The sequence below is a fragment of the Oncorhynchus masou genome, chromosome 11, assembly GCF_036934945.1.
Source record: "Oncorhynchus masou masou isolate Uvic2021 chromosome 11, UVic_Omas_1.1, whole genome shotgun sequence".
Classification (NCBI taxonomy): domain Eukaryota; kingdom Metazoa; phylum Chordata; class Actinopteri; order Salmoniformes; family Salmonidae; genus Oncorhynchus; species Oncorhynchus masou.
This window is the reverse complement of record NC_088222.1, coordinates 15,899,774-15,926,775: the sequence shown is the minus strand read 5'-3', so window position 1 is coordinate 15,926,775 and position 27,002 is coordinate 15,899,774. Positions and strand designations below refer to the sequence as shown.

The 27,002-nt window shown below is 45.4% G+C and overlaps 1 protein-coding gene across 4 annotated transcripts in view; it reads right to left on the bottom strand.

The window, feature by feature from the left end:
• The window catches only part of epb41l4a (erythrocyte membrane protein band 4.1 like 4A), a 99,005-nt gene that overhangs the window by 58,528 nt on the left and 13,475 nt on the right, over window positions 1-27,002 (bottom strand). For 2 of the 4 annotated variants that reach the window (XM_064977516.1, XM_064977517.1), the window contains exons 2-3: window positions 5,764-5,868; window positions 1,530-2,241 (exon numbers count right to left, since the gene is read on the bottom strand). In XM_064977516.1, coding sequence (XP_064833588.1) covers window positions 1,530-1,643 — 114 coding nt within the window. In that variant the 5' untranslated portion in view covers window positions 1,644-2,241; window positions 5,764-5,868. The remainder of the gene's footprint in view (window positions 1-1,529; window positions 2,242-5,763; window positions 5,869-27,002) is intronic. The other 2 variants (XM_064977515.1, XM_064977514.1) reach the window with 1 other exon arrangement.

The window sequence follows — 27,002 nt, the reverse complement described above, 5'->3', positions numbered from 1 at the left end:
GGCCTGCTGCTCCATGCACAGACACTAAAAGCATCACTGCTCTCTGACACACAGTAACAGGGTGTGTATCTATCAGTCCCGAAGCAGCTCCAATATGTTGGTACATGTTTGTCGTTTACGACTCCAGAGGGTAGGGAATGATGTGGATGTGTATGCTGATCCGAGCACGCTGTTGGGTCTAATATTACCCAAGCACAGCGGGGATAACCTGCCATAAACAACATAGCTATGTGTATGATAGAATGATTCTATAAACTTTTATGCAAAAGTGTAAAGGCATTTATTTTTAAATCTAATATGACTCTTTTCTCCAGAAGGATTCAGTAGCTTAGATGCTTCCTCTGTGCTCATCTCCAAAAAAACAAGGTTGGCTAACCTTGTAAATCAGAAACCTCGGTCAAACATAGTTCAACATCAAACCAGTGTTACAGCTGTTGTCAGGCATGCCACCACTGAGAAAAACAAGAGTGAAGGTAGAAAACATTCGCCATGGATACAGTTACTGTTAGACGTTATAGCATTAGAATCATCGACAGCGAGAATGAATGGTGTTAGTCAAGGAACAATTGAGGCCTGAACAAATATACTTGACTCTATAAAGAATAATCTCAGCTAAAGCTAAACTTTCTTTGCTTTCAGGTCCATGGGGAAGGGGTGGGATTTTTCTGGTGGGGCAGTGGTGGGTGACTGACAAGCAACCCTAGTTGATAGGGGGGTAGGAAGGGGTGGGAAATGGTTTCCGGGAGTGGGGGTGGGGTCAGTGCTGTAAAGTATTTAAGTAAAAATACTTGAAAGTATTTGTACTTTACTTTACTATTTATTGTGGCAGCCGGCAGGGAGAGGTGAGGGGAGTGGGAATTGAGGAGAGATATCTTGCAGGTAGCTGGCTCCACCCCCAAACCTTATATGGACTTCCTGCCCCAACAAGGAAAGGCTGTGGGTCGTTAAGCCAGGGGATGCTTGGGGATAAAGGAGCCTGCACAGAAAGGAGGTGAGAGGCGAGATGTAGAAGAGATGTATGAAGTGTGAGAGAAACGAGAGCAAAATCTGTGTGATTGCCCATTGTGACCTGGACTGTCGGACCGCCCCCCCCCCTCCCCCCCTGATCTGGCGGTCTCACTAAACACACATGCTTTGTTAGTAAATTATGTCTGAGTGCTGGAGTGTACCCCTGGCTATCAGTAAATTTTTAAATCAAGAAAATGGTGCCTCTGGTTTGTTTAATATAAGAAATTTGAAATGATTTATACTTTGACTTTCAACACTTATGTAAGGATGTACGATGAGAGTCAGGAGGCAAGTTCAGGGAGTGAATACATTTAATAAATAAACAAAACACGAACAGCGCACTAACATTAAACAGATACAGGAACAATGACGACTGGGGAAGAAACCAAAAGGAATGACATATAGGTAATCAAGGAGGAAATGGAGTCCAGGTGAGGGTCATTATGCGCTGGTGACAGGTGTGTGCCCTAACAAGCAGCCTGGTGACCTAGAGGCTGGAGAGGGAGCACATGTGACAGTACCTCCCAAACGTGCGACCCTAGCCGCAGGACGACGATCCCGGGGCTCAGGAGTGGACTGGTTACCTCCGCTGAGGCGCGGGAGCATGACGACCTAGAGTGCCGGAGAGAGAGCATACGTGACAGTACCCCCTCCCCGGTGCACTCGGCTCCAGCCACAGGACACCAACCACAGGGATGATAGGACCGGTAAGCCTCTGCCGAGGTGCAGAAACCTGATGAACCGGCTGAGGAGTGAGAGCCTGATGAGCCGGCTGAGACCTCCCCGGTTGCCTTGGTTGAGGCACAGGAACCTGTTCATCCACCTTAGGCATGGGAGCTTATTGAACCCGCTGAGGCATGGGAGCTTATTGAACCCACTGAGGCATGGGAGCTTATTGAACCCGCTGAGGCATGGGAGCTTATTGAACCCGCTGAGGCATGGGAGCTTATTGAACCCGCTGAGGCATGGGAGCTTATTGAACCCGCTGAGGCATGGGAGCTTATTGAACCCGCTTAGGTATGGGAGCTTATTGAACCCGCTTAGGCATGGGAGCTTATTGAACCCGCTGAGGCATGGGAGCTTATTGAATCCGCTGAGGCATGGGAGCCTCCACACCGGCTGAGGCCTCCCAGGTAGCTACGGCTCCAACACCCAGACCCAACATCACCTCCCCCCCCAAAAACACTCCCTGATGCTTCCCTTTGTTGAGTCGTCATTCTGTAAGGATGTACGCTGAGAGTCGGAAGCAAGTTCAGGGTGTGAATACATTTAATAAATAAATGAACAAAACACGAACAGCGCATGAAACAGATACAGGAACAATGACGACTGGGGAAGAAACCAAAGGGAATGACATATATAGGGCACGAAATCAGGGTGATGGAGTTCAGGTGAGTGTCATTATACGCGTAACACTGGTGACAGGTGTGCGCCCTAATGAGCAGCCTGGAGGCAGGAGAGGGAGCACATGTGACAACTTAAGTATGTTTTAGAAATTACATTTACTTGAGTATATTTAAAATCAAATACTTTTACTCATGTAGTATTCTGCTGGGTGACTTTCACTTTTACTAATTTTCTAAGATATCTTTACTTATACTCAAGTATGATAATTGAGCACTTTTTCCACAACTGGGTACTTCCACAACTGGGTACTTTTTCCACAACAGGAGAGTTGGATGGAGACATGTTGGCTGGGTGGGGCTGGGGGAACAGGATGGGAGGAAGGATGGAGACATGGTGGCTGGGTGGGGTTGGGGGAACAGGATGGGAGGAAGGACAGAGACATGGTGGCTGGGTGGGGTTGGGAGAACGGGATGAGGGGTTGGGGTTTGAGACATGGTGGTTGGGTGGGGTTGGGGGAACAGGATAAGGGGTTGGGGGTTGAGACATGGTGGCTGGGTGGGGTTGGGAGAACGAGATGAGGGGTTGGGGGTTGAGACATGGTGGCTGGGTGGGGTTAGGAGAACGAGATGGGAGGAAGGATGGAAACATGGTGCCTGGGTTGGGAGAACGGGATGAGGGGTTGGGGGTTGAGACATGATGGCTGGGTGGGGTAGGTGGAATGGGATGGGAGGTTGGGGGTGGAGACATGGTGGCTGGGTGGGGTAGGTGGAATGGGATGGGAGGTTGGGGGTGGAGACATGGTGGCTGGGTGGGGTAGGTGGAATGGGATGGGAGGTTGGGGGTGGAGACAGGTACGATCCAAAAATAACTAAACAAATAAACATTTGCCCCCCCCAAAAAAAGTGGAAGTCAAATGCATTATTTGGGGGTTGAATGAATGAAAAGAAAACACTCATATCTTGATTAGGATAAGTATTCACCCCCCTGAGTCAATACATGTTATAAACACAATTGGCAGCAATTCCAGCTGTGAGTATTTTGGGGTAAGTCTCTAAGAGCTTTGCACACCTGGATTGTGCAATATATGCTTTTCGATCTGTCCCCAAATGAATGTCATTGTTTCAGAGTTTGTTTTGATATTTTACCCTGCGTGTTGTGATTGCGTTTGGTGTAGGGGCATGATGGCACACGCGCGTAGCCAGTTTGGGTTCCGTGTAAGAATCCTCTCTTGTTCAGGGTGTGTGATAATTAAGCAATAGGTCCCGAGGGGGTGTGGTATGTGGCCAATATACCACGGCTAAGGACTGTTCTTAACCTCTCTAAACACTGGGGGCGCTATTTCATTTTTGGATGAAAAACGTTCCCGTTTTAAACAAGATATTTTGTCACAAAAAGATGCTCGACTATGCATATAATTGATAGCTTTGGAAAGAAAACACTCTGAATTTTCCAGAACTGCAAAGATATTCTCTGTGGGTGCCCTAGAACGGGAGCTACAGGCAAAACCAAGATGAAACGGCAACCTGGAAACCAGCAGGATTTTTGAGGCTCCGTTTTCCATTGTCTCCTTATATGGCTGTGAATGCGAGAGGAATGAGCCTGCCCTTTCTGTCGTTTCCCCAAGGTGTCTGCAGCATTGTGACGTATTTGTAGGCATATCATTGGAAGATTGACCATAAGAGACTACATTTTCCAGGTGTCCGCCCGGTGTCCTCCGTCGAAATTGGTGCGTCTTTTTCAGCTGCTGGTATTTTTCCATGCGATTCTGAGGGGAAAGCAGGCTTCCACGAACTGCATATCAATGAAGAGATATGTGAAAAAACACCTTGAGGATTGATTCCAAACAACGTTTGCCATGTTTCGGTCGATATTATGGAGTTAATTTGGAAAAAGTTTGACGTTTTGGTGACTGAATTTTCGGTTAGTTTCGGTAGCCAAATGTGATGTACAAAACGGAGCGATTTCTCCTACACAAAGATTCTTTCAGGAAAAACTGAACATTTGCTATGTAACTGAGAGTCTCCTCATTGAAAACATCCGAAGCTCTTCAAAGGTAAATGATTTTATTTATTTGGTTATCTGGTTTTTGTGAAAATGTTGCGTGCTAAATGCTACTCAAAATGCTAAGCTAGCTTAGCATACTCTTACACAAATTAGTGATTTTCTATGGTTCAAAAGCATATTTTGAAAATCTGAGATGACAGTGTTGTTAAGAAAAGGCTAAGCTTGAGAGCAGGCGCATTATTTTCATTTTATTTGCGATTTTCAGAAATCGTTAACATTGCGTTATGCTAATGAGCCTGAGGCTTTATTCACGATCCCGGATCCTGGATGGGGAGTATCAAGAGGTTTTAAGCATGACACAACGCGGAGTGCCTGGTTACAGCCCTTAGCCGTGAGGTGCCTTATTACTATTATAAACTGGTTACCAAGGTAATTAGAGCAGTAAATACATGTTTTGTCATACCCGTGGTATATGGTCTGATATACCACAGCTGTCATCCAATCGGCATTCAGGGCTCGAACCACCCAGTTTATAATAGTGCATAGTACATGTTAGGGCATAGGCTATACCCAAGTCAAACAGACAGTGATGCTGGCGTTCCAACATTTTCAGTCTCCTTTCACTATTTTTCTTTCATCCTATGCAGGTCTGACGATAAATCAGGGCTTGGCCGACAGCCCCCTGAAGGCATTGCACAGGATACCGCCCATCCATGTGAGAGAAAGATGGGGATGTTGGGAGAGTATTTATATGTCCTAAATGGCACACCATTCCCTTAATAGTGCACTATTTTTGACCAGAGCACTATTCCCTATGTGGTGCACTACATAGGGAATAAGGTGCCATTTGGGACACAGTTATCATTGTCTTCTTTTATGGTTCTGTACTCTGACTAACTCTGAGTGTGTGTAGCCCTGGGGCCCTGCATGGGTTATTACTATTCCTCCCCAGCCCTACTCTACCCTATCATGGGCTGGGCCTGCGTGGGACGCTCTGTGATGGCACCTTCTGTAGGAATGACAGGACAGAGAATGACTCCCGGCCAATATTCACAGAGCTGTTGTTGTCTTTACAGGATAATAATGCTTACTATTTTCACTTTGACTGGGGCAAGCCATCTTCAGATATCTAAGCCAGACATCTGACTTGAGGCAAAATAACCTTTCTAATCTTACCAGACACTTTGATTAGTGTATATGAAGGAAGGAAATAATCTCTCCGGTGCGCCATTCATAATGTAATGTCATAAGCATGTCATAATGCATAAAGCCTTCCCCTTGTGAGATTTTCAGTGGTGTGCTGAGATACTGTCACTCACATGGACACACATTCATATACACATTCACTTATAAATGTATATATTATTTGTATACATATGTTTATAGAAATCACTGGTGACTCACGGTCTGGTGGCTGCGGTCACAGTAGCGCAGCCCGAAGAAGTCTGTCTCTGCCAGCTTCACATGGTCCAACACAAAGTCCAGCACCACCGAACCCTTAGTAGACTTCTGTGGAACACAAAGTGTTTTGGAACTCAGTGTCTGAGTCACAGGCAAACGTGTTCCCAGTTGATGTCAGTGTTTTTACTTATGGAATATAAACTGGCTGGATTTCACATTCAAGCTATTAATGCATTCTGAGGCAACAGGCAAAGTGTTCTGAAATACCATGGTGGGCTTCTGTACTGACAGTCATGTTTTCAAGAATAAATAGCTTCAACAATATATGGCATATACAGTATAGTTCTTATTTTATTCTGAGGAGAGACAGTCTCTCTTTCAGCTCTCGGTGTCTGGATTCAGAAATGGCTTAAAGAGACTCTGTAAGAGAGTAGACCTATGTCTTCAGGGAAATATCAATTAGATAGAAATGATTACTTTGCTAAGCAGTGAAAACTGCCTTCCGCTGCAATTTACACGCCTCATGGTGCCTCTCATTACCATTTCTGAGGCTAACAAAAGCAATCTGTTAAAAGAAACAATATTAGGACTTTGATTTTAGTATGAACCAGACAAACTCTGGTTCCAGGAATATTTCCAGAACACCTATACCACTGTTGCAAGATAATCTCATCTATTTCTCCTTTGTGGGGTGAAGAAACATCGTTGACCGTATCTTATCTGTCAGCACTTCAGCCTTCTCTTGTAGATACAGCTTCAATCCAAATGTATCCACTGACGATATAAGTATTTATTCAGATGGAAAACCAATTATGGATCACACCAACCAATCCACATTTGCCTCAGCGTGGACCACAAGCCAACCAAACCTTCCTCTCTCTCACCTACATTTAAAATGTTTCTTTAGATTTATCCTGAGTACGATCTGATTGGCTACATCGATGCCTGTAATGAAAGATGGGGCTTTACTCACAGCTAACATCATCTCATCAAACACCGACCACACTCACATTCCAAAACAACCCAGGGATTCCTACCCTCCTCTCTTTCCTTTCCATATGAAAGTCAACACACAAATGGATACACGCTCATTTCCCTGGTGTATGATGCAGAGATCATATCAGGTGGATCATTGACAGACCAACGGTGTATCTGCATTGGGTTTGTGTTCTTTAACAGGACACCAGCAACCGTCTTGGCTGGAGGACATCTCTGTCTTTACCTAATTATCTCTGTTTGCTCTTGACACAGAGAGGAGGAAACTGTCTGTGTGTGTGTTTGTGTGTGTTTGTGTGTGTGTGTGTGTGTTTCTCTCTGTCTGCTCCTCTTAACCACAAAGCACATGTTTGATGAATCACAAGGTGTACACTGACAAACAGTCAGTATGATTTATGCCATCAAAGCATGTGAACACAGACAAACAGACCACACTCAGCTGGCTAGAGACCAAATGTGACTTCTTAGAGCAGACTAGGCCATCTTTCAGCAGTAGAACAATAAGCAGCAGTGTGGGACACCTAGTGAATACATATGTTGTCTCATGAGGAGGTAGTCCAAGATGGCGTAGCAGTAAGACGTGTTGTGTCCCTTGTCCCGTGTATATTTAGTCTTTTTCGTTTTTACATATTTTTTCTTTGCATATCTTTTAAAACATTTTGCTAAACCTCAGCTTCCAAATACTCTCCTTCAACCCGCCTCACCCAACGTAGCTATTTTTATTTTTTCCTAAAGTATTTAGTATTTATATTTACTTCGGAACCGGAACCCCTCAACTGAAGCTAGCCAGCTAACTACCAGCTATGCTAGTGGTCTTCAGCTAACCTTTAGCTCGGAAAGCTCTCGCCAGTTCGAACAACGCAACTCTAACCAGAGCATAACGGACCTATTTTTAAAAAAAAAATTTTTATCCCCGGATTCCCGCCGCAAACGGAACATCTGGATCTTCACAACTAGTTATTTAGCTAAACCGCAACCCCGGACGATTGCTGCTGGCTAGCGCTTCCACCCACTTAGCCTGAAGCTAGCCCCGCCTGAGCACCTGTGCTACCTCCGTAGCATACTCCTGGGCTACAATACCTACCACCGTAGCATACTCCTGGGCTACAATTACCCGGACCCACGACCGGTCTATCGATGTCACCGCATGAAGAGGAATAAACAGACTCACCCCATCGCGACGTCCCCCAAAGGCTAACTCTCTAGCCCTTGCTATCTCCCTGCTTGCTATTTCGGCCTGCTAACTGCTACCTTGTTTAGCCCCGGCCTACTAACTGTTAGCTTGTTAGCACAGGCCTGCTAACCGTCTGAATCGCCTCGTCCCAAACACTCACTGGACCCATACTTACTCTCTTATCTCTTTCCGATTTTTAATTTGTTTATACCTTCCGGTAACCTGTCTCACCCAATGTGATACGGAATCGCTATTATTTTTAATTTTTAGAACACACTCAAGAACCTCCAGAAGCTAACTAGCTAACTAGCTATAAGCTATTTAGTCATTGTTAGTTTTTTTTAACCTGGATAACACTCACTAATCCAGCTTCCCTGCCCCCTGGACACTGATCACTTGGCTACATAGCTGATGCACGCTGGACTGTCCATTAATCACGGTACCTCATTCTGCTTGTTTATGTTTTATCTGTCGGCCCCGTTGCCTAGTCAACACCAGTTTACTTGCTGTTGTTGTGCTAGCTGATTAGCTGTTGTTGTCTCACCTACTGTTTTAGCTAGCTTTCCCAATTCAACACCTGTGATTACTGTATGCCTCGCTGTATGTCTCTCTCAAATGTCAATATGCCTTGTATACTGTTGTTCAGGTAGTTCACAATGGAGCGCCTAGTTCCACTCTTCATACCCCTGATACCTCCTTTGTCCCACCTCCCACACATGCGGTGACCTCACCCATTACAACTAGCATGTCCAGAGATACAACCTCTCTCATCATCACCCAGTGCCTGGGCTTACCTCCGCTGTACCCGCACCCCACCATACCCCTGTCTGCGCATTATGCCCTGAATATATTCTACCATGCCCAGAAACCTGCTCCTCTTATTCTCTGTCCCCAATGCTCTAGGCGACCAGTTTTGATAGCCTTTAGCCGCACTCTCATACTACTCCTTCTCTGTTCCGCGGGTGATGTGGAGGTAAACCCAGGCCCTGCATGTCCCCAGGCACCCTCATTTGTTGACTTCTGTGATCGAAAAAGCCTTGGTTTCATGCATGTCAACATCAGAAGCCTCCTCCCTAAGTTTGTTTTACTCACCGCTTTAGCACACTCTGCTAACCCTGATGTCCTTGCCGTGTCTGAGTCCTGGCTCAGGAAGGCCACCAAAAATTCTGAGATTTCCATTCCCAACTATAACATCTTCCGTCAAGATAGAACTGCCAAAGAGGGAGGAGTTGCAGTCTACTGCAGAGATAGCCTGCAAAGTAATGTCATACTTTCCAGGTCCATACCCAAACAGTTCGAACTACTAATTTTGAAAATTACTCTCTCCAGAAATAAGTCTCTCACTGTTGCCGCCTGCTACCGACCCCCCTCAGCTCCCAGCTGTGCCCTGGACACCATTTGTGAATTGATCGCCCCCATCTAGCTTCAGAGTTTGTTCTTTTAGGTGACCTAAACTGGGATATGCTTAACACCCATCAAGGCAGTCCTACAATCTAAGCTAGATGCCCTCAATCTCACACAAATCATCAAGGAACCCACCAGGTACAACCCTAACTCTGTAAACAAGGGCACCCTCATAGACGTCATCCTGACCAACTGGCCCTCCAGATACACCTCCGCTGTCTTCAACCAGGATCTCAGCGATCACTGCCTCAATGCCTGTATCCGCTACGGAGCCGCAGTCAAACGACCACCCCTCATCACTGTCAAACGCTCCCTAAAACACTTCTGTGAGCAGGCCTTCCTAATCGACCTGGCCCGGGTATTGACATCCTCACATCCTCACACAGCTACCGTTAACTTAATTTCCACCTGTGAAGGCCTATTGTGTCTTTCCTGGTATTCACAGTTCTGTGACTGTAGTACAGTTCTGTTAGTTATTCTCAAAGCATGAATACAACATTGTCTCATCGTGTCCTCCTTCCTTCCATCCCTCCTTCTGTCACATGGAATGACGCTGGCGTGAAAACCCCCTGTTCCATCGGCGGCGGAATCCACCTCGACTTCACCAACAAAACAAAAAACAAACAAAAAAACTCCTGGACTGGCTGGGTGAACAAGCACTGATGATCCGGCTGAGGCCCGACGTGGGATGGGCGCCATCCGAGCCAACCGGGGCAAGGAAACCTCTTGAGTCAGTTAGGGTGTGGAAGCCCAACGAGCTGGCTCGGCACCCCCGGTTCCATCTGTGACGACCCAGAGCCGATGCCACCATACCAAACGGAACGCCTGTATACCCCGATGCATCGTGTGTTGGCTGATGCATTCTGTCACATGGAATGACGCTGGAGCTACGAAGCAGGTACGGGGAATAAAACCTTTAAAAAATAATGGACATGGAACGAGACAGGAACAGCGTCAGCAAACAGGTAACACAAACAAAAGACAATTAATGCATCAGCAGGAAACAGAGCTGGGGAACTGAAAAATGTAGGGGAGGAAATAAACAGATGAGTGAGTGAGTCCAGGTAAGTCCAATATCAATGATGCGCGTGACGAGGGAAGGCAGGTGTGCGTAATTGATAACAGGAGTGCGTGATGTGTCCTCCTTCCTTCCAGGGAATGACAGCCTGGCGCCCTCAGTCTCTCTCTTCGACTTCACCAACAAAACAAAAAACAAACAAAAAACTCCTGCGCCAGGGGAAGGAAGAGCGGGAGCAGACGTGACACCTTCCCTCATTCCTTCCTTCCATCCCTCATCCCTCATTCCTTCCTTCCTTCCATCCCTCATCCCTCATTCCTTCCTTCCTTCCTTCCATCCCTCATCCCTCATTCCTTCCTTCCTTCCATCCCTCATCCCACATTCCTTCCTTCCTTGTTTTCATTTCAAAGACGTCACATATCGATTTCACTTGTCTCTCCGCATCACATTTATCATGAGACATTATGAATACGAGTGCTGTGATTCGACATGACATGAGTTCTGTGATTATGACTGCTTTTGACAACCTTCTCCCAGCACAACTCTGCTACGGTGAATTAGGAAGCAGCAGGAACAGCAGAGTAGCAACATTTCAAACCTACACTTATAATAATACAACATACTGAGTCTGATTACTTTGGATGAGAGTATACCTCAGTGTCTGTGTGAGAACAGTATCTCTAATGTACCCCATGTTGCTTATGGAGCATGCAGGATCGTGGCATGATCACAGCCACACATTTTTAGTGCTTATGCTCATTCACAGATTTACCATAACACACGTTAACATAGTTTTTGCATTCAGTTACCATTGCGTAGGGTTGCAAAGCTACCGTTAACTTACAAATGTTACCGGAATCTTCTGTAGTTTTGGTAATAACAGGTAATCTATGGCAATCTATGGTAACTTTGATAATTTATAATTGAATAATACGTTTAAACTATTGACTTTTTTTCACAACTAACACCAGCTTGGTGCCAAAACATTGACAACAAAGACATACTGACATGGTAAAATAAAGGTTCATAAAAAATAAAAATAAAGGGTATTTCATGCTAAAGCCCTCATATCAGCCCTCACAGCATCTCAGTGCTAGAGGTGTCACTACAGACCCTGGTTCAATTCCAGGCTCTATCACAACTGGCCGTGATTGGGAAACCCATAGGGAGGTGCACAATTGTCCAAGCGTCGTTAGGGTTTGGCCCGGGGTAGGAAGTCATTGTAAATAAGAATTTGTTCTTAATTAACTGACTTATCTAGTTAAATAAAGGTTAAATAAAAAATAAAACACCAATGGTATTGACTAAGTTGATAGTTTATATTTGGATAATGTTTCACAGCTTTGACATCATTTTTTGGGTTATCATATTATTTGATTATTTTATATATTTTACATGTGATAAGGCCACACAGAGTGCCAGACATAATTACAGACACCTGTGATAATCGGAATTACCCAAAAGGACCACTAGATGTCTAGTGATAGATTACATAAAATCCTTGAAAGTTACCAAAATTCTGGTAGTTTACTGGTCAACTTTGAAAGATTCCAGTACAAAACCCTCCCTTTGCAACCCTACTACTGCTTGAGTAGCTTTGAAGAAAAATGCATCCAACTCCTTTTCGGACTGGTCAGTCAAATAATTGAGATTGCTGCTGCTTTCTCTGTCCATGTGTACCCAAAGGGGACAGCCCACTGAGTGAGCTACACATTTATCATCCATTCTTACTGCAATGTTTTATCCTCATTTGACATTTTACTTCCTGCTTTTTGACTTGTAACCTCTCTGACCAGTTTGGGAATTGAAACATGCAACTCTGATTTTCTGTTTTAAGACCAATGACTGGAAATAAGGAAATTAGTGAGTGGCTGTTACAACTTACAACATATCTTTCCATTAGGAACTTCTTAGACATGGTCTCAGTGAATGTATGTACACTACATGCTATGTACATGGTCTCAGTACAATATGTACGGCTGGTGTCAGTGGGTCTCAGCACTTCAAACAGGCAGGGAATCCATGCTACTATGTTACCGGTCACAGTGCCTCCCAGAGAAGAGGAACAGACATTATTGCAGAGCTCCTCCTGACTACAGTAACTAACAGTAACTGAAAACCATTACCCCCGGCAGGAAAGAACTGAGGTGTGACTGACTATACTATGACATCATCCAGGGCCAATCGGACCAACACCCCCAGGGTCTGCAGAGAATCCAGGGCCAGGCAGCAGCTAGCACTGTCATGTTTCCCATAGGGGCCCTTTCCTACCAACCCTGCGTCCATCCCTCCCTCCCTCCCTCCCTACCAACGCTCTCATTCATCCTCCCCTCCCTTCCAACCCTCCCATAAATCCTCCGTAGCCTCCATCCCTCCCCTGCCATACCGTCTCCCTGCCTGCATTCCTCCTCTACTGATAAGGTCGCTCTGGTAGTCAGGGTGGGATTGCTAAAATAACAATCTTAGAAAAAGGGTTCCAAAAGGGTCCTCCAGCTGTCCCCATAGGAAAACCCTTTATGGTTCCAGGTTGAACCATTTTGGGTTCCATGTACAACCCTCTGTGGAAAGGGTTCTACATGGAGCCTAAAGCGGTTCTACTTGGAACCAAAGGATTATCCTATGGGGACAGCCGAAGAACCCTTTTGGGTTCCAGATAGCACCTTTGTTTCTAAGAGAATAGACTAGTTTTGTTTTGGATAGAATCTTTGTCTCAGGGTTATCTTTGTATATTTGTATTTGTATTTATTATTAATCCCATTAGCTGCTGCCAAGGCAACAGCTACTCTTCCTGGGGTCCAGCAAAATTAAGGCAGTTTATACAATTTTAAATACATTACAATACATTCAGACAGTGTGCCCTCAGGCCCCTACTCCACCCCTACCACATATTTACAGTACAAAATCCATTTGTACGTGTGTAATAGTGCGTATGCTGTCGTGTGAGTGTGTATGCGCCTATGTTTGTGTTGCTTCACAGTCCCCGCTGTTCCATAAGGTGTTTTTTAAATCTGTTTTTAAATGTAATTTCAATTGCTTGCATGAGTTACATGATGTGGAATAGAGTTCCATGTAGCCAGGGCTCTATTTAGTACTGTGTGCCTTCCATAGTCTTTTCTGGACTTGGGGACCTTGAAGAGACCTCTTGTGGCATGTCTTGTAAGGTATGGGTGATGTCCGAGCTGAGCGCCAGTAGTTCAAACAGACAACTCGGTGCATTCAACCTCTAATAAATACAAGCAGTGATGAAGTCAAACTCTCCTCCACTTTGAGCCAGGAGAGATAGACATGCATATTATTAATATTTATCAGGGATCAAAGTAAGCCCCAAGTGCAGACCGTGTGAAGTAACAATGTTTATTGTAACAACAGGGGCAGGCAAACGACAGGTCAAGGCAGGCAGGGGTCGGTAATTCAGAGTAGGAGAAAAGGTACAGGACAGCAGGCAGGCTCAGGGTTAGGGACAGGCAGAGTGGTCAGGCAGGCGGGCTCAGAGTCAGGACAGGCAAGGGTCAAAACCAGGAGGGCGAGAAAAGAGAAACTGGAAAAAGGAAAAAACAGGAGCTGAGACACAAACCGCTGGTAGTCTTGAACAAACAAGACGTACTGGCACAGACAGACAGAAAATACGGGTATAGATACCCAGAGGATAAGTGGGGAAGATGGGCGACACCTGGAGGGGGTGGAGACAAGCACAAGGACAGGTGAAACAGATCAAGGCGTGACAATATTAGTTTGCTGTGTACATCCAAGGATGTGCTGCCCTGTTCTGAACCAATTGCAATATTCCCAAGTCGTTTTTTATGACACCTGAACACACAACTGAACAGTAGTCCAGGTGCGACAAAACTAGGGCATGTTGACAGTGCTGCCAAAAAGGTAGAGCAGCGCCTTATCATAGACATTCTACTCCCCATCTTAGCTACTGTTGTATCAATATGTTTTCACCAGTGGTGGGCTGTCAGGGCCAGCAAGGTCCATAGAGGTATTTAAGACCGTATTAAAATCTCCCACCATAATAAGAGTCTAGTGTTGCTTGTTGAGTTGACAAATTCTTATATATTTTCAAAGAAGCTTGGATCATCATTATTTGGACCATATAGGTTAATAAGCCATATCTGTTTATTGTCCAATAAATGGATAATGTTTAGTCATCCCCATATATAGACACTCTGGCTTCCTCAAATAAATTATCCATGGTTAGTTAGGCCTGGGAATTTTGGAAATTTTGCTTATATTCATCAAAAAAGTTAGCCTACAACAGTGAACCTTTTTTTGTGGATACACATAAGGCAATTCTAGGTCTTGTGGCATATTTTGGTTAAACTATCCCCAAATCAACCGAATTGAAACCCTCTGCATGCACAGTGCAGTCTTCCATCACATGTACAGCTGATTCTCAAGATCTTGCACACTAATGAGATGCTATTGAGCCCACACTACTACACTGTCTGAGCCCACAATAATGGGTGGGGTGAATACGTGTTATATGACATACACAATTTTTTTGTTCACTAGTAAATAGTAGCATACAGCAAAGTGTGTTTAAATAATTTCTAAATTGTGAACAATTTCTTCTAGTTAGTTTTTGCTACCGTGTGGGTTTTAGCTTGTTTGAGCATGCTAACTGAGTAGTGATAAGCAACCTATTTCTATACATGTTTCATTTTAAAACATGTATCTTACAAAGGATTTGTTTAATCCAACTGCTTAACTATTTATCTGTACATGGATTTGTATTTACTTATTTTTTACTCATATTTTTCTAATCGTTACAGGAAAATGCCATGGGCACTATCTGATGTATGGAGACATTTCACTGCAGCTCGTGTAGAAGGAAAAGCTGTGTACATTTACTGTGATACTGTGCCAAATCATATGTGAAGAATGCAACAAAGATGCAGAATCATCTGGCCAAGTGCATAAAGTTCCCTCAGCGCTCACAACAAGCAACCTCTGACAAAAGTCCCTCTACTTCTATTCAAGGTGAAAATTATGATAGCAACAGCTCATGGTCCTCCAGGAATCAGAAGCTTTTTTGACTCAATGGAGGAACGTAGTCAGAGAAACGCTGATGAATGTCTTGCTCGACCTGTGTATGCAACTGGTTCACCTCTGATGCTCACAGGTAATGTTTATTGGAAGAGATTTCTGAATGTTCTTTGTTCAGCATACACCCCTCCAACCAGACATGATTTATATACTCATTTGATGGATGCAGAGTTCAACAGAGTTCAGGTGAAGGTCAAGCAAATCATAGAGAAAGCAGACTATGCTGCAATCATCTCTGATGTGTGGTCGAATGTTTGTGGGCAAGGAATAATTAACTACATCCCCACCCCTCAACCAGTACTCTACAAGAGCGCAGACACAAGGGACAACAGACACACTGGTCACTACATTGCAGATGAGCTGATGGCAGTCATCAATGACCTTGGACCACAGAAGGTATTTGCACTGGTGACAGACAATGCTGTGAACATGAAGGCTGCTTGGTCTAAAGTGGAGGAGTTCTACCCTCACATCACCATTGGCTGTGCTGCTCATGCATTGAATATACTCCTCAAGGACATCATGGCACTGAAAACAATGGATACACTCTACAAGAGAGCCAAGGAAATGGTTAGGTATGTGAAGGGTCATCAAGTTATAGCAGCAATCTACGTCACCAAGCAAAGTGAGAAGAATAAGAGCACCACATTGAAGCTGCCCAGCAACACCTGTTGGGGTGATGTTGTCATCATGTTTGACAGTCTCCTGGATGGGAAGGAGTCTCTCCAAGAAATGGCCATATCACAGTCTGCTGATATTGACAGCCCCATCAAGAGGATCCTCCTGGATGATGTATTTTGGAAGAGAGTGGTAAGCAGCCTGAAACTCCTGAAACCTATAGCAGTAGCCATTGCATGGATTGAGGGAGACAATGCCATCCTGGTTGATGTTCAGACTCTGCTTGCAGATGTAAGAGAAGAAATCTGTACTGCACTGCCCATTTCACTGTTGCTTCAAGCAGAGTAAACTGCAGTTCTGAAATACATCAAAAAACGCAAAGACTTCTGCCTGAAGCCAATACTCGCAGCAGTATACATATTGGACCCCAAGTATGCTGGCAAGAGCATCCTGTCTGGTGCAGAGATCAACAAGGGCTATGGTGTCATCACTACCGTGTCTCGCCACCTTGGCCTGGATGAGGGCAAGGTTCTTGGCAGTATGGCAAAGTACACTTCCAAGCAAGGGCTTTGGGATGGAGATGCAATATGGCAGTCGTGCCAACAAATCTCATCAGCCACCTGGTGGAAGGGACTTTGTGGATCTGAGGCTTTCCCATGTTGCCTCCATCATCTGCCACATCCCACTAACATCAGCCGCCTCAGTGCGCAACTGGTCCTTGTTTGGGAACACACACACACCAAAGCACACAACAGGCTGACCAATACAAGGGTTGAAAAATGTGTGGCCATCAGGGCAAATTTTAGGCTTTTTGAGCCTGACAATGAGCCAACCTCAACAAGGTTGGAAAGTGACAATGAAGATGAGGCCTTAGAGTGTGATGTTCAAGAGGTGGACATTGAGGAGGTCCAGGGAGAAGACATGGAAGCCTGAGAGGAAGACAATCAAAGCTTTAGTTTCTAGACTATCATTTTACAGATGTATGTTGAAAATGTTTTTGGGAGATGCGATGGATCATTGGGGATCATTCAATATTCCCTTTCTTTTGTTCTTCAGAGAAATCATCCCATGTGAAGAGTCAACTCATTTAGTTAAAATTCAATTCGTAACTAAATAGTTTTTTGTTATATGTTCTATTGGAAATATTTAATCATTTACAATTATGTCTACTTATGATAAGGTCAAATATTTATGTTTCTGTCTCCATATGATATGGTAAATATATCCAATGCAAAAAAACATCTATTCATTTGCATATATTTCCATTAATTTCCATATATTCCCGTTAATTCCCATATATTCTCGTTAATTCCTACGTAAAGTTTCCACCTCTGAATATTCCCCAAAATGTGCAAACCAAATAGACAACAATATTTTTTTCACCTCTCCCACACTAACTTCACGGATTTTAAAATTACAATGATTGTCTTTCATAATTTGGTCAGATATACTTGGATGTGTAGTGTTAACATTTGTTGCTGGCATGTTATGCCTAAATTTGATAATCTTGCCAATGTCTTTTGTTTTTTGCATTGTTGTTTTCTGTTTTCCTTTGTTTTTCTCTTTTTTCTCTTTTGTTCATTTTGTTGGTTGTTGATGCAGTGGCTGGGGGGGTGTCTTGGGGGACGGGAATGAAATGATTCGGATCTTTTTTTTCTCAGGGGGGGGGGTCTCGGATGGTTGAGGGTCAGCACTCGGGGAACTGTGGAGGGTGATCTTGGAGGGCTGGCGGTTGGGAGCTTGGGCCGGTGGCTGATAGGTCGCTGGTTCGGGTTTTTGACCTTGTTGGAGATCTGTCGACATGCCCTTGAGAAGGGCATTGACCCTGGTTGCTTCTGTGGGTCGTTCTGTTCTAAACATATTGCTCACCATGTCTTTTGCAGAGGGAAAAGAGCCATGAGAAAAAAATGTTTTTTTCTTCTTCATAGAATCAATATATCGTAAAACATAATATTCCGATAGCTGCCCCTCAGTCCGGAGCTGCCCCTCAGTCCGGAGGAGTTTGTTTAGTGGAGTGGGGCCCTTTAGTAGGGTTGCCAATCCTAGGTCGGCGGCGAGGGTCGTAGTTCCTAGAAAGAGACTAAAGCGGACAAAGAATATGGTGGAGTGGGGTCCACGTCCCGCGCCAGAGCCGCCACCGTGGACAGTCGCCCAGACCCTCCCCTATGGATTTAGGTGTGCGGCCGGGAGTCCGCACCTTTGGGGGGAGGGGGTTACTGTCACGCCCTGGCCTTAGTTATCTTTGTTTTCTTTATTATTTTGGTTAGGTCAGGGTGTGATATGGGGGACTTATGTGTTTTTGCCTGGTCTAGGGGTTTTGTATGTTTATGGGTCTGTTTCCTTTCTAGGTAGTTTTGTATGTCTATGGTTGCCTAGATTGGTTCTCAATTAGAGGCAGCTGTCTGTCGTTGTCTCTGATTGGGAACCATATTTAGGCAGCCATGTTCTTTGGGTATTTTGTGGGTGATTGTCTTCTGTCATTGCACCAGATGGGACTGTTTCGATTTTCACTATTGTTGTTTTTTAGTTTGTAGTGTTCTCGTTTATCGTCGATGTTGAACACTAACCACGCTGCATTTTGGTCCTCCTCTCCTTCCCAGGAAGATAACCGTTACAGTCACTAGTACAGTGAAATTCCTTTCTTGCTCTTTCCCAACAATGCAGTAATCAATATCAGTTGTACTATAATATATTTTTTAAGTCAGGTAGAACAAAAACACAAGCGAAATAAGAAGAGAATGAGTAAGTAAGTAAGCTTTATACAGGGTCAGTTCCAGTACCATATTTACAATGTGCAGGGATACTGGAGTGGTAGGGTTAGATATCTATAGAGGTAAGGTGACTAGGCATCAGGATATATGATTAACAGAAGTAGCAGCAGAGTATCTTATAATTGTGTGTGTGTGTAAAGTAAGTACGAATGTGTGTGTCAGCAAACAAAGTGTGTGTGAGGTGTGTGTAGAATGTGCATAGTGTGTGTGTGTGTGCGTGTGTGCATAGAGACAGTGCAAAAATACAAATAAAATAGAAGGGTCAGTACCAATAGTCCATGTAGCCATTTTGTTAGACATTTAGCAGTCTTATTGCTTGGGGATAGAAGCTGTTGGTGTCAGACTTGTAGGTACCGCTAGCCATGCGTAAGCAGAGAAAACAGTCTATGGCTTGGGTGGCTGGAGTCTTTAACCATTTTCCGGGCCTTCCTTTCACACTGCCTGATATAGAGGTCCTGGATAGCAGGGAGCTCGGCCCCGGTGATGTACTGGGCTGTCTGCACCACCCTCTGTAGTGCCATGCGATCGAGGGCGGTGCAGTTGGTTTTGAACTATTGAAACCAAACAGTATGATTTGAAAGGAAAGTATTTTAATAAACATGAAAAGGGGAATGTAAGAAATGCACATCCTTTCAAATAGGCTACATGTCATATTAAACAGCATGTAAACACTCTGAATAGGTTAGGAGCCAGACAGGGAGCCTAAGAAGGAACGAAAATGTATTATTTAAACTATATTATTTCAATTATTATTCAAGGTTATAGCCTACAAAGAAATACATTGTGAAGCATTTGCTTCACAATAGGCTGGAAAGGACATAAAATGCTCAGCATTTAACATTTTGTTGCATTAAATCATTATAGGCTGTTTCTTACTTATTCTATTATCTATATAATAGGCCTGGCATATTGTGAACTCCATGACAGTAGCTAAAGAGAGAGAGAGAGAGAGAGAGAGCATATGGGTCTGTTAAAGCAAAACATATTGCTTAGCTCGAAGGGTGTCTCCTCTCGACCCCTATAGCTAGAAGGGTGTCCCTGTCTCTACCCCAATAGCTAGAAGGGTGTCCCTGTCTCTACCCCTATAGCTAGAAGGGTGTCCCTGTCTCTACCCCTATAGCTAGAAGGGTGTCCCTGTCTCTACCCCTATAGCTAGAAGGGTGGCTCCTCTCGAACCCCTATAGCTGGCAGGGTGTCTCCTCTCGACCCCTATAGCTGGCAGTGTGTCTACTCTCCACCCCTATAGCTGGCAGGGTGTCTCCTCTCCAACCCTATAGCTGGCAGAGTGTCTCCTCTCCACCCCTATAGCTGGCAGGCTGTCTCCTCTCAACCCCTATAGCTGGCAGGCTGTCTCCTCTCCACCCCTATAGCTGGCAGGCTGTCTCCTCTCCACCCCTATAGCTGGCAGGGTGTCTCCACTCGACCCCTATAGCTGGCAGGGTGTCTCCTCTCGACCCCTATAGCTGGCAGGGTGTCTCCTCTCCACCCCTATAGCTGGCAGGGTGTCTCCTCTCCACCCCTATAGCTGGCAGGGTGTCTCCTCTCCACCCATATAGCTGGCAGGGTGTCTCCTCTCCAACCCTATAGCTGGCAGGCTGTCTCCTCTCCACCCCTAAAGCTGGCAGTGTGTCTCCTCTCCAACCCTATAGCTGACAGGGTGTCTCCTCTCCAACCCTATAGCTGGCAGGGTGTCTCCTCTCCACCCCTATAGCTGGCAGTGTGTCTCCTCTCCACCCCTATAGCTGGCAGGGTGTCTCCTCTCCAACCCTATAGCTGGCAGGGTGTCTCCACTCGACCCCTATAGCTGGCAGGGTGTCTCCTCTCGACCCCTATAGCTGGCAGGGTGTCTCCTCTCCACATCTATAGCTGGCAGGGTGTCTCCTCTCCAACCCTATAGCTGGCAGGGTGTCTCCTCTCCACCCCTATAGCTGGCAGGGTGTCTCCACTCGACCCCTATAGCTGGCAGGGTGTCTCCTCTCCAACCCTATAGCTGGCAGGCTGTCTCCTCTCCAACCCTATAGCTGGCAGGGTGTCTCCTCTCCAACCCTATAGCTGGCAGGGTGTCTCCTCTCCAACCCTATAGCTGGCAGGGTGTCTCCTCTCCAACCCTATAGCTGGCAGGGTGTCTCCTCTCCAACCCTATAGCTGGCAGGGTGTCTCCTCTCCAACCCTATAGCTGGCAGTGTGTCTCCTCTCCAACCCTATAGCTGGCAGTGTGTCTCCTCTCCAACCCTATAGCTGGCAGGGTGTCTCCTCTCCAACCCTATAGCTGGCAGGGTGTCTCCACTCGACCCCTATAGCTGGCAGGGTATCTCCTCTCCACCCCTATAGCTGGCAGGGTATCTCCTCTCCACCCCTAAAGCTGGCAGGGTGTCTCCTCTCCAACCCTATAGCTGGCAGTGTGTCTCCTCTCCACCCCTATAGCTGGCAGGGTGTCTCCTCTCCAACCCTATAGCTGGCAGGGTGTCTCCTCTCCAACCCTATAGCTGGCAGTGTGTCTCCTCTCCACCCCTATAGCTGGCAGTGTGTCTCCTCTCCAACCCTATAGCTGGCAGGGTGTCTCCTCTCGACCCCTATAGCTGGCAGGGTGTCTCCTCTCGACCCCTATAGCTGGCAGGGTGTCTCCTCTCCACCCCTATAGCTGGCAGTGTGTCTCCTCTCCAACCCTATAGCTGGCAGGGTGTCTCCTCTCGACCCCTATAGCTGGCAGGGTGTCTCCTCTCCACCCCTATAGCTGGCAGGGTGTCTCCTCTCCACCCCTATAGCTGGCAGTGTGTCTCCTCTCCAACCCTATAGCTGGCAGGGTGCCTCCTCTTAACCCCTATAGCTGGCAGGCTGTCTCCTCTCCACCCCTATAGCTGGCAGGGTGTCTCCTCTCAACCCCTATAGCTGGCAGGCTGTCTCCTCTCCACCCCTATAGCTGGCAGGGTGCCTCCTCTCAACCCCTATAGCTGGCAGGCTGTCTCCTCTCCACCCCTATAGCTGGCAGGGTGTCTCCTCTCCACCCCTATAGCTGGCAGTGTGTCTCCTCTCCAACCCTATAGCTGGCAGGGTGCCTCCTCTTAACCCCTATAGCTGGCAGGCTGTCTCCTCTCCACCCCTATAGCTGGCAGGGTGTCTCCTCTCAACCCCTATAGCTGGCAGGCTGTCTCCTCTCCACCCCTATAGCTGGCAGGGTGCCTCCTCTCAACCCCTATAGCTGGCAGGCTGTCTCCTCTCCACCCCTATAGCTGGCAGGGTGTCTCCTCTCCACCCCTATAGCTGGCAGTGTGTCTCTGTCTCTACTCCAGGGACTGGAGCATGGTGGACAGCAACAGACTACTTACTCAACCATTTAAACTTGTTTCATTGGCAGGGTGTCTCCTGTCTAGCTGTAGCTCTGGGACTGGAACAGTGGCCTACTGCCTGTAACTGCCTTGAAGCCACACAGTTAGTAGTTCCTCCTCCTCCTCCTCCTTCCTAGTTCCTATTCCTGTCTAGTTGCCATTGGAAACCCTCCAGTTGCCCATAGAGATCGTATTATAAATCGAATTCCTAATTCTATGCCTGTGCCATTCCATCAGTCAGATGCCAGAGCAGACCCCTCTCCATTGCCATGGCTACCCTGCTGTAAACAAGCCGTTGCCGTGGTATGAGTTGAGCACAGACTATACTGGTTTCTAGGTTCGGCATGTTTCTGTGAGACTGTTAAAGATATTACCAAAATACGTTTAGACAACAGCTTTGTGTGTTTTGTATGTTTGGGTCCAAGGTTCTGTTGTGCTTTAGGCTAGACGGTGTCTCCCTTTGTAACAGTCACTTGAGTTTGTTTGTATATAAATGACTATGCTACTCTTTGGTTGTCTTCAATATGCACCCGGGCCGGATTTGAATAGCTATTCTCTGATCTCTCAGTTTATCCTTCCCTTATCATTATCCTGAACGCCCAAGAAAACCAAGGTAACCTGCCAAAATGACCATCGCCCCGTAGCCCTCCCATCTGTAGCCATGAAATGCTTTGAAAGGCTGGTCATGGCTCACATGAACACCATCATCCCAGACACCCTGGACCCACTCATATTGTGGGTATAACCTCCGTAGGTATAATTCTGTGGGCCTAATTCAGATAATGCATAAAAAACAAGATGCCCAGCGCTTCAAGGCAAGCATCCTCCTCCAAACTTTCAGTGGCATCTTGTGCACTACACTTGTCTGTCCAATGGATATAAACAACTATAGCTTGCCCACTCCATAGCAAGCTGCTCTAGCCGCACTGATTGGAGAAGTCATTTAATGTTGAGCTAAATGTTCAAAACAATAATAATAATTCAGAGGCTTAAAATATAACAGAATGGAAAGTTATATTAACTGGTACTTTTTTCAGAACTTTATTTTGCTGGTCAGAACAGTGAAACAGAACGGAAAAAATGGTTTGGTTTAGAACGAAACGATTGGAATATCATTTTGGTTCCAACCCCTGATAAGGAGTGACCTTGGCTCGCTGAGATTTCAAATGTTCCAAAACACACACACACACACACACACACACACGGTTACATTGTGCCATGTCCTAAATGCTGAGTCCTGCCTGGTCACCAAGGAGACTAAAGTCAAAGATAAAACTAGACCAGAGGAAAACACACCATAATGGAGTTTTAATGGATAAAGGCTACATTATGAAGATGATAACGACTACTCTAATCACCAGGCAAGATAGTAAAACTAAATACATGATAACAACTGTGACATTACCATTGTATGATCTGGGGAATACGTATGTGTTAAGAAGTTAAAATGATCATTGAGATGCTTTAGTAGTAATTACAATGTTGTAATGTGAATTACACGGCACAGTAGGACAGATAAGGGGACTGTTCAGCTCCAAAAACATCTCAGATGGGAGTATTTGGATCTGAAGCAACAAACATGAGACCTCACAGCCAGACTGTAAGTGAAAGTTTATCTGCAACCTTACAGGCAGAGAGAGAGAGAGAGAGAGAGAGAGATAGATAAAGAGGCCGAGAGAGGGGGGGAGAACAAGGGCAAGAGACTGAGCTATCTGACTGGGGTGAAGTCTGAAGTACAGTGGTTTAAAAATTAGATTTTCAAACAACAGTAATAATTCATGTTGAAAGTTCTTTAATAATGTTTCTGACACTAGTATTGCTTGTCGTTTTAATATCACATTCTGAAAATGTGGCAACTCTCAGTGCTCCCATTTGTAATACAGAGTATCTCAATCTCTGCCTAAGGAGAAATAAGCACTTGCAGCAAGTGGCCAGTGTCAATGACTTCAGCAGAGTTGGGATAGAGCACAGTGTTGATGACATCAGCAGAGTTGGGTTAGAGCACAGTGTTGATGACATCAGCAGAGTTGGGTTAGAGCACAGTGTTGATGACATCAGCAGAGTTGGGTTAGAGCACAGTGTTGATGACATCAGCAGAGTTGGGTTAGAGTACAGTGTCAATGACTTCAGCAGAGTTGGGATAGAGCACAGTGTTGATGACTTCAGCAGAGTTGGGATAGAGTACAGTGTTGATGACATCAGCAGAGTTGGGTTAGAGCACAGTGTTGATGACTTCAGCAGAGTTGGGTTAGAGCACAGTGTTGATGACTTCAGCAGAGTTGGGTTAGAGCACAGTGTTGATGACATCAGCAGAGTTGGGTTAGAGTACAGTGTTGATGACTTCAGCAGAGTTGGGTTAGAGCACAGTGTTGATGACATCAGCAGAGTTGGGTTAGAGCACAGTGTTGATGACATCAGCAGAGTTGAGTTAGAGCACAGTTTTGATGACTTTACAGAGTTAGGTTAGAGCACAGTGTTGATGACATCAGCAGAGTTGGGTTAGAGCACAGTGTTGATGACTTTACAGAGTTGGGATAGAGCACAGTGTTGATGACTTTACAGAGTTGGGTTAGAGCACAGTGTTGATGACATCAGCAGAGTTGGGTTAGAGTACAGTGTTGATGACATCAGCAGAGTTGGGTTAGAGCACAGTGTTGATGACTTTACAGAGTTGGGTTAGAGCACAGTGTTGATGACATCAGCAGAGTTGGGTTAGAGCACAGAGTTGATGACATCAGCAGAGTTGGGTTAGAGCACAGTGTTGATGACATCAGCAGAGTTGGGTTAGAGCACAGTGTTGATGACTTTACAGAGTTGGGTTAGAGCACAATGTTGATGACATCAGCAGAGTTGGGTTAGAGCACAGTGTTGATGACTTTACAGAGTTGGGATAGAGCACAGTGTTGATGACTTTACAGAGTTGGGTTAGAGCACAGTGTTGATGACATCAGCAGAGTTGGGTTAGAGCACAGTGCTGATGACATCAGCAGAGTTGGGTTAGAGCACAGTGTTGATGACATCAGCAGAGTTGGGTTAGAGCACAGTGTTGATGACATCAGCAGAGTTGGGTTAGAGCACAGTGTTGATGACTTTACAGAGTTGGGTGAGAGCACAGTGTTGATGACATCAGCAGAGTTGGATTAGAGCACAGTGTTGATGACTTTAAAGAGTTGGGTTAGAGCACAGTGTTGATGACATCAGCAGAGTTGGGTTAGAGCACAGTGTTGATGACATCAGCAGAGTTGGGTTAGAGCACAGTGTTGATGACTTTACAGAGTTGGGTGAGAGCACAGTGTTGATGACATCAGCAGAGTTGGATTAGAGCACAGTGTTGGTGACATCAGCACAGTTGGGTTAGAGCACAGTGTTGATGACATCAGCAGAGTTGGGTAAGAGCACAGTGTTGATGACTTCAGCAGAGTTGGGTTAGAGCAGTGTTGATGACATCAGCAGAGTTGAGTTAGAGCACAGTTTTGATGACTTTACAGAGTTAGGTTAGAGCACAGTGTTGATGACATCAGCAGAGTTGGGTTAGAGCACAGTGTTGATGACATCAGCAGAGTTGGGTTAGAGCACAGTGTTGATGACATCAGCAGAGTTGGGTTAGAGCACAGTGTTGATGACTTTACAGAGTTGGGTTAGAGCACAGTGTTGATGACATCAGCAGAGTTGGATTAGAGCACAGTGTTGGTGACATCAGCAGAGTTGGGTTAGAGTACAGTGTTGATGACATCAGCAGAGTTGGGTTAGAGTACAGTGTTGATGACATCAGCAGAGTTGGGTTAAAGCACAGTGTTGATGACATCAGCAGAGTTGGGTTAGAGCACAGTGTTGATGACTTTACAGAGTTGGGTTAGAGCAGTGTTGATGACATCAGCAGAGTTGGGTTAGAGCACAGTGTTGATGACTTTACAGAGTTGGGTTAGAGCACAGTGTTGATGACATCAGCAGAGTTGGGTAAGAGCACAGTGTTGATGACATCAGCAGAGTTGGGTTAGAGTACAGTGTTGATGACATCAGCAGAGTTGGGTTAGAGTACAGTGTTGATGACATCAGCAGAGTTGGGTTAAAGCACAGTGTTGATGACATCAGCAGAGTTGGGTTAGAGCACAGTGTTGATGACTTTACAGAGTTGGGTTAGAGCAGTGTTGATGACATCAGCAGAGTTGGGTTAGAGCACAGTGTTGATGACTTTACAGAGTTGGGTTAGAGCACAGTGTTGATGACATCAGCAGAGTTGGGTTAGAGCACAGTGTTGATGACGTTACAGAGTTGGGTTAGAGCACAGTGTTGATGACATCAGCAGAGTTGGGTTAGAGCACAGTGTTGATGACTTTACAGAGTTGGGTTAGAGCACAGTGTTGATGACATCAGCGGAGTTGGGTTAGAGCACAGTGTTGATGACATCAGCAGAGTTGGGTTAGAGCACAGTGTTGATGACATCAGCAGAGTTGGGTTAGAGTACAGTGTTGATGACATCAGCAGAGTTGGGTTAAAGCACAGTGTTGATGACTTTACAGAGTTGGGTTAGAGCACAGTGTTGATGACTTTACAGAGTTGGGTTAAAGCACAATGTTGATGACTTCAGCAGAGTTGGGTTATATCACAGTGTTGATGACTTCAGCAGAGTTGGCTTAGAGCAGTGTTGATGACTTCACAGAGTTGGGTTAGAGCACAGTGTTGATGACATCAGCAGAGTTGGGTTAGAGCACAGTGTTGATGACTTCAGCAGAGTTGGGTTAGAGCATCATTTTACCTGTCAGCTATAACCATAGGGATAGAGCACTCTTTTTTATGCCAGAAATTAGCATATGTCAGAGAGCTTGTGATGATTAAACTAAACATGCAAGCGAATGTGTGTGTGTGTGTGTGTGTGTGTGTGTGTG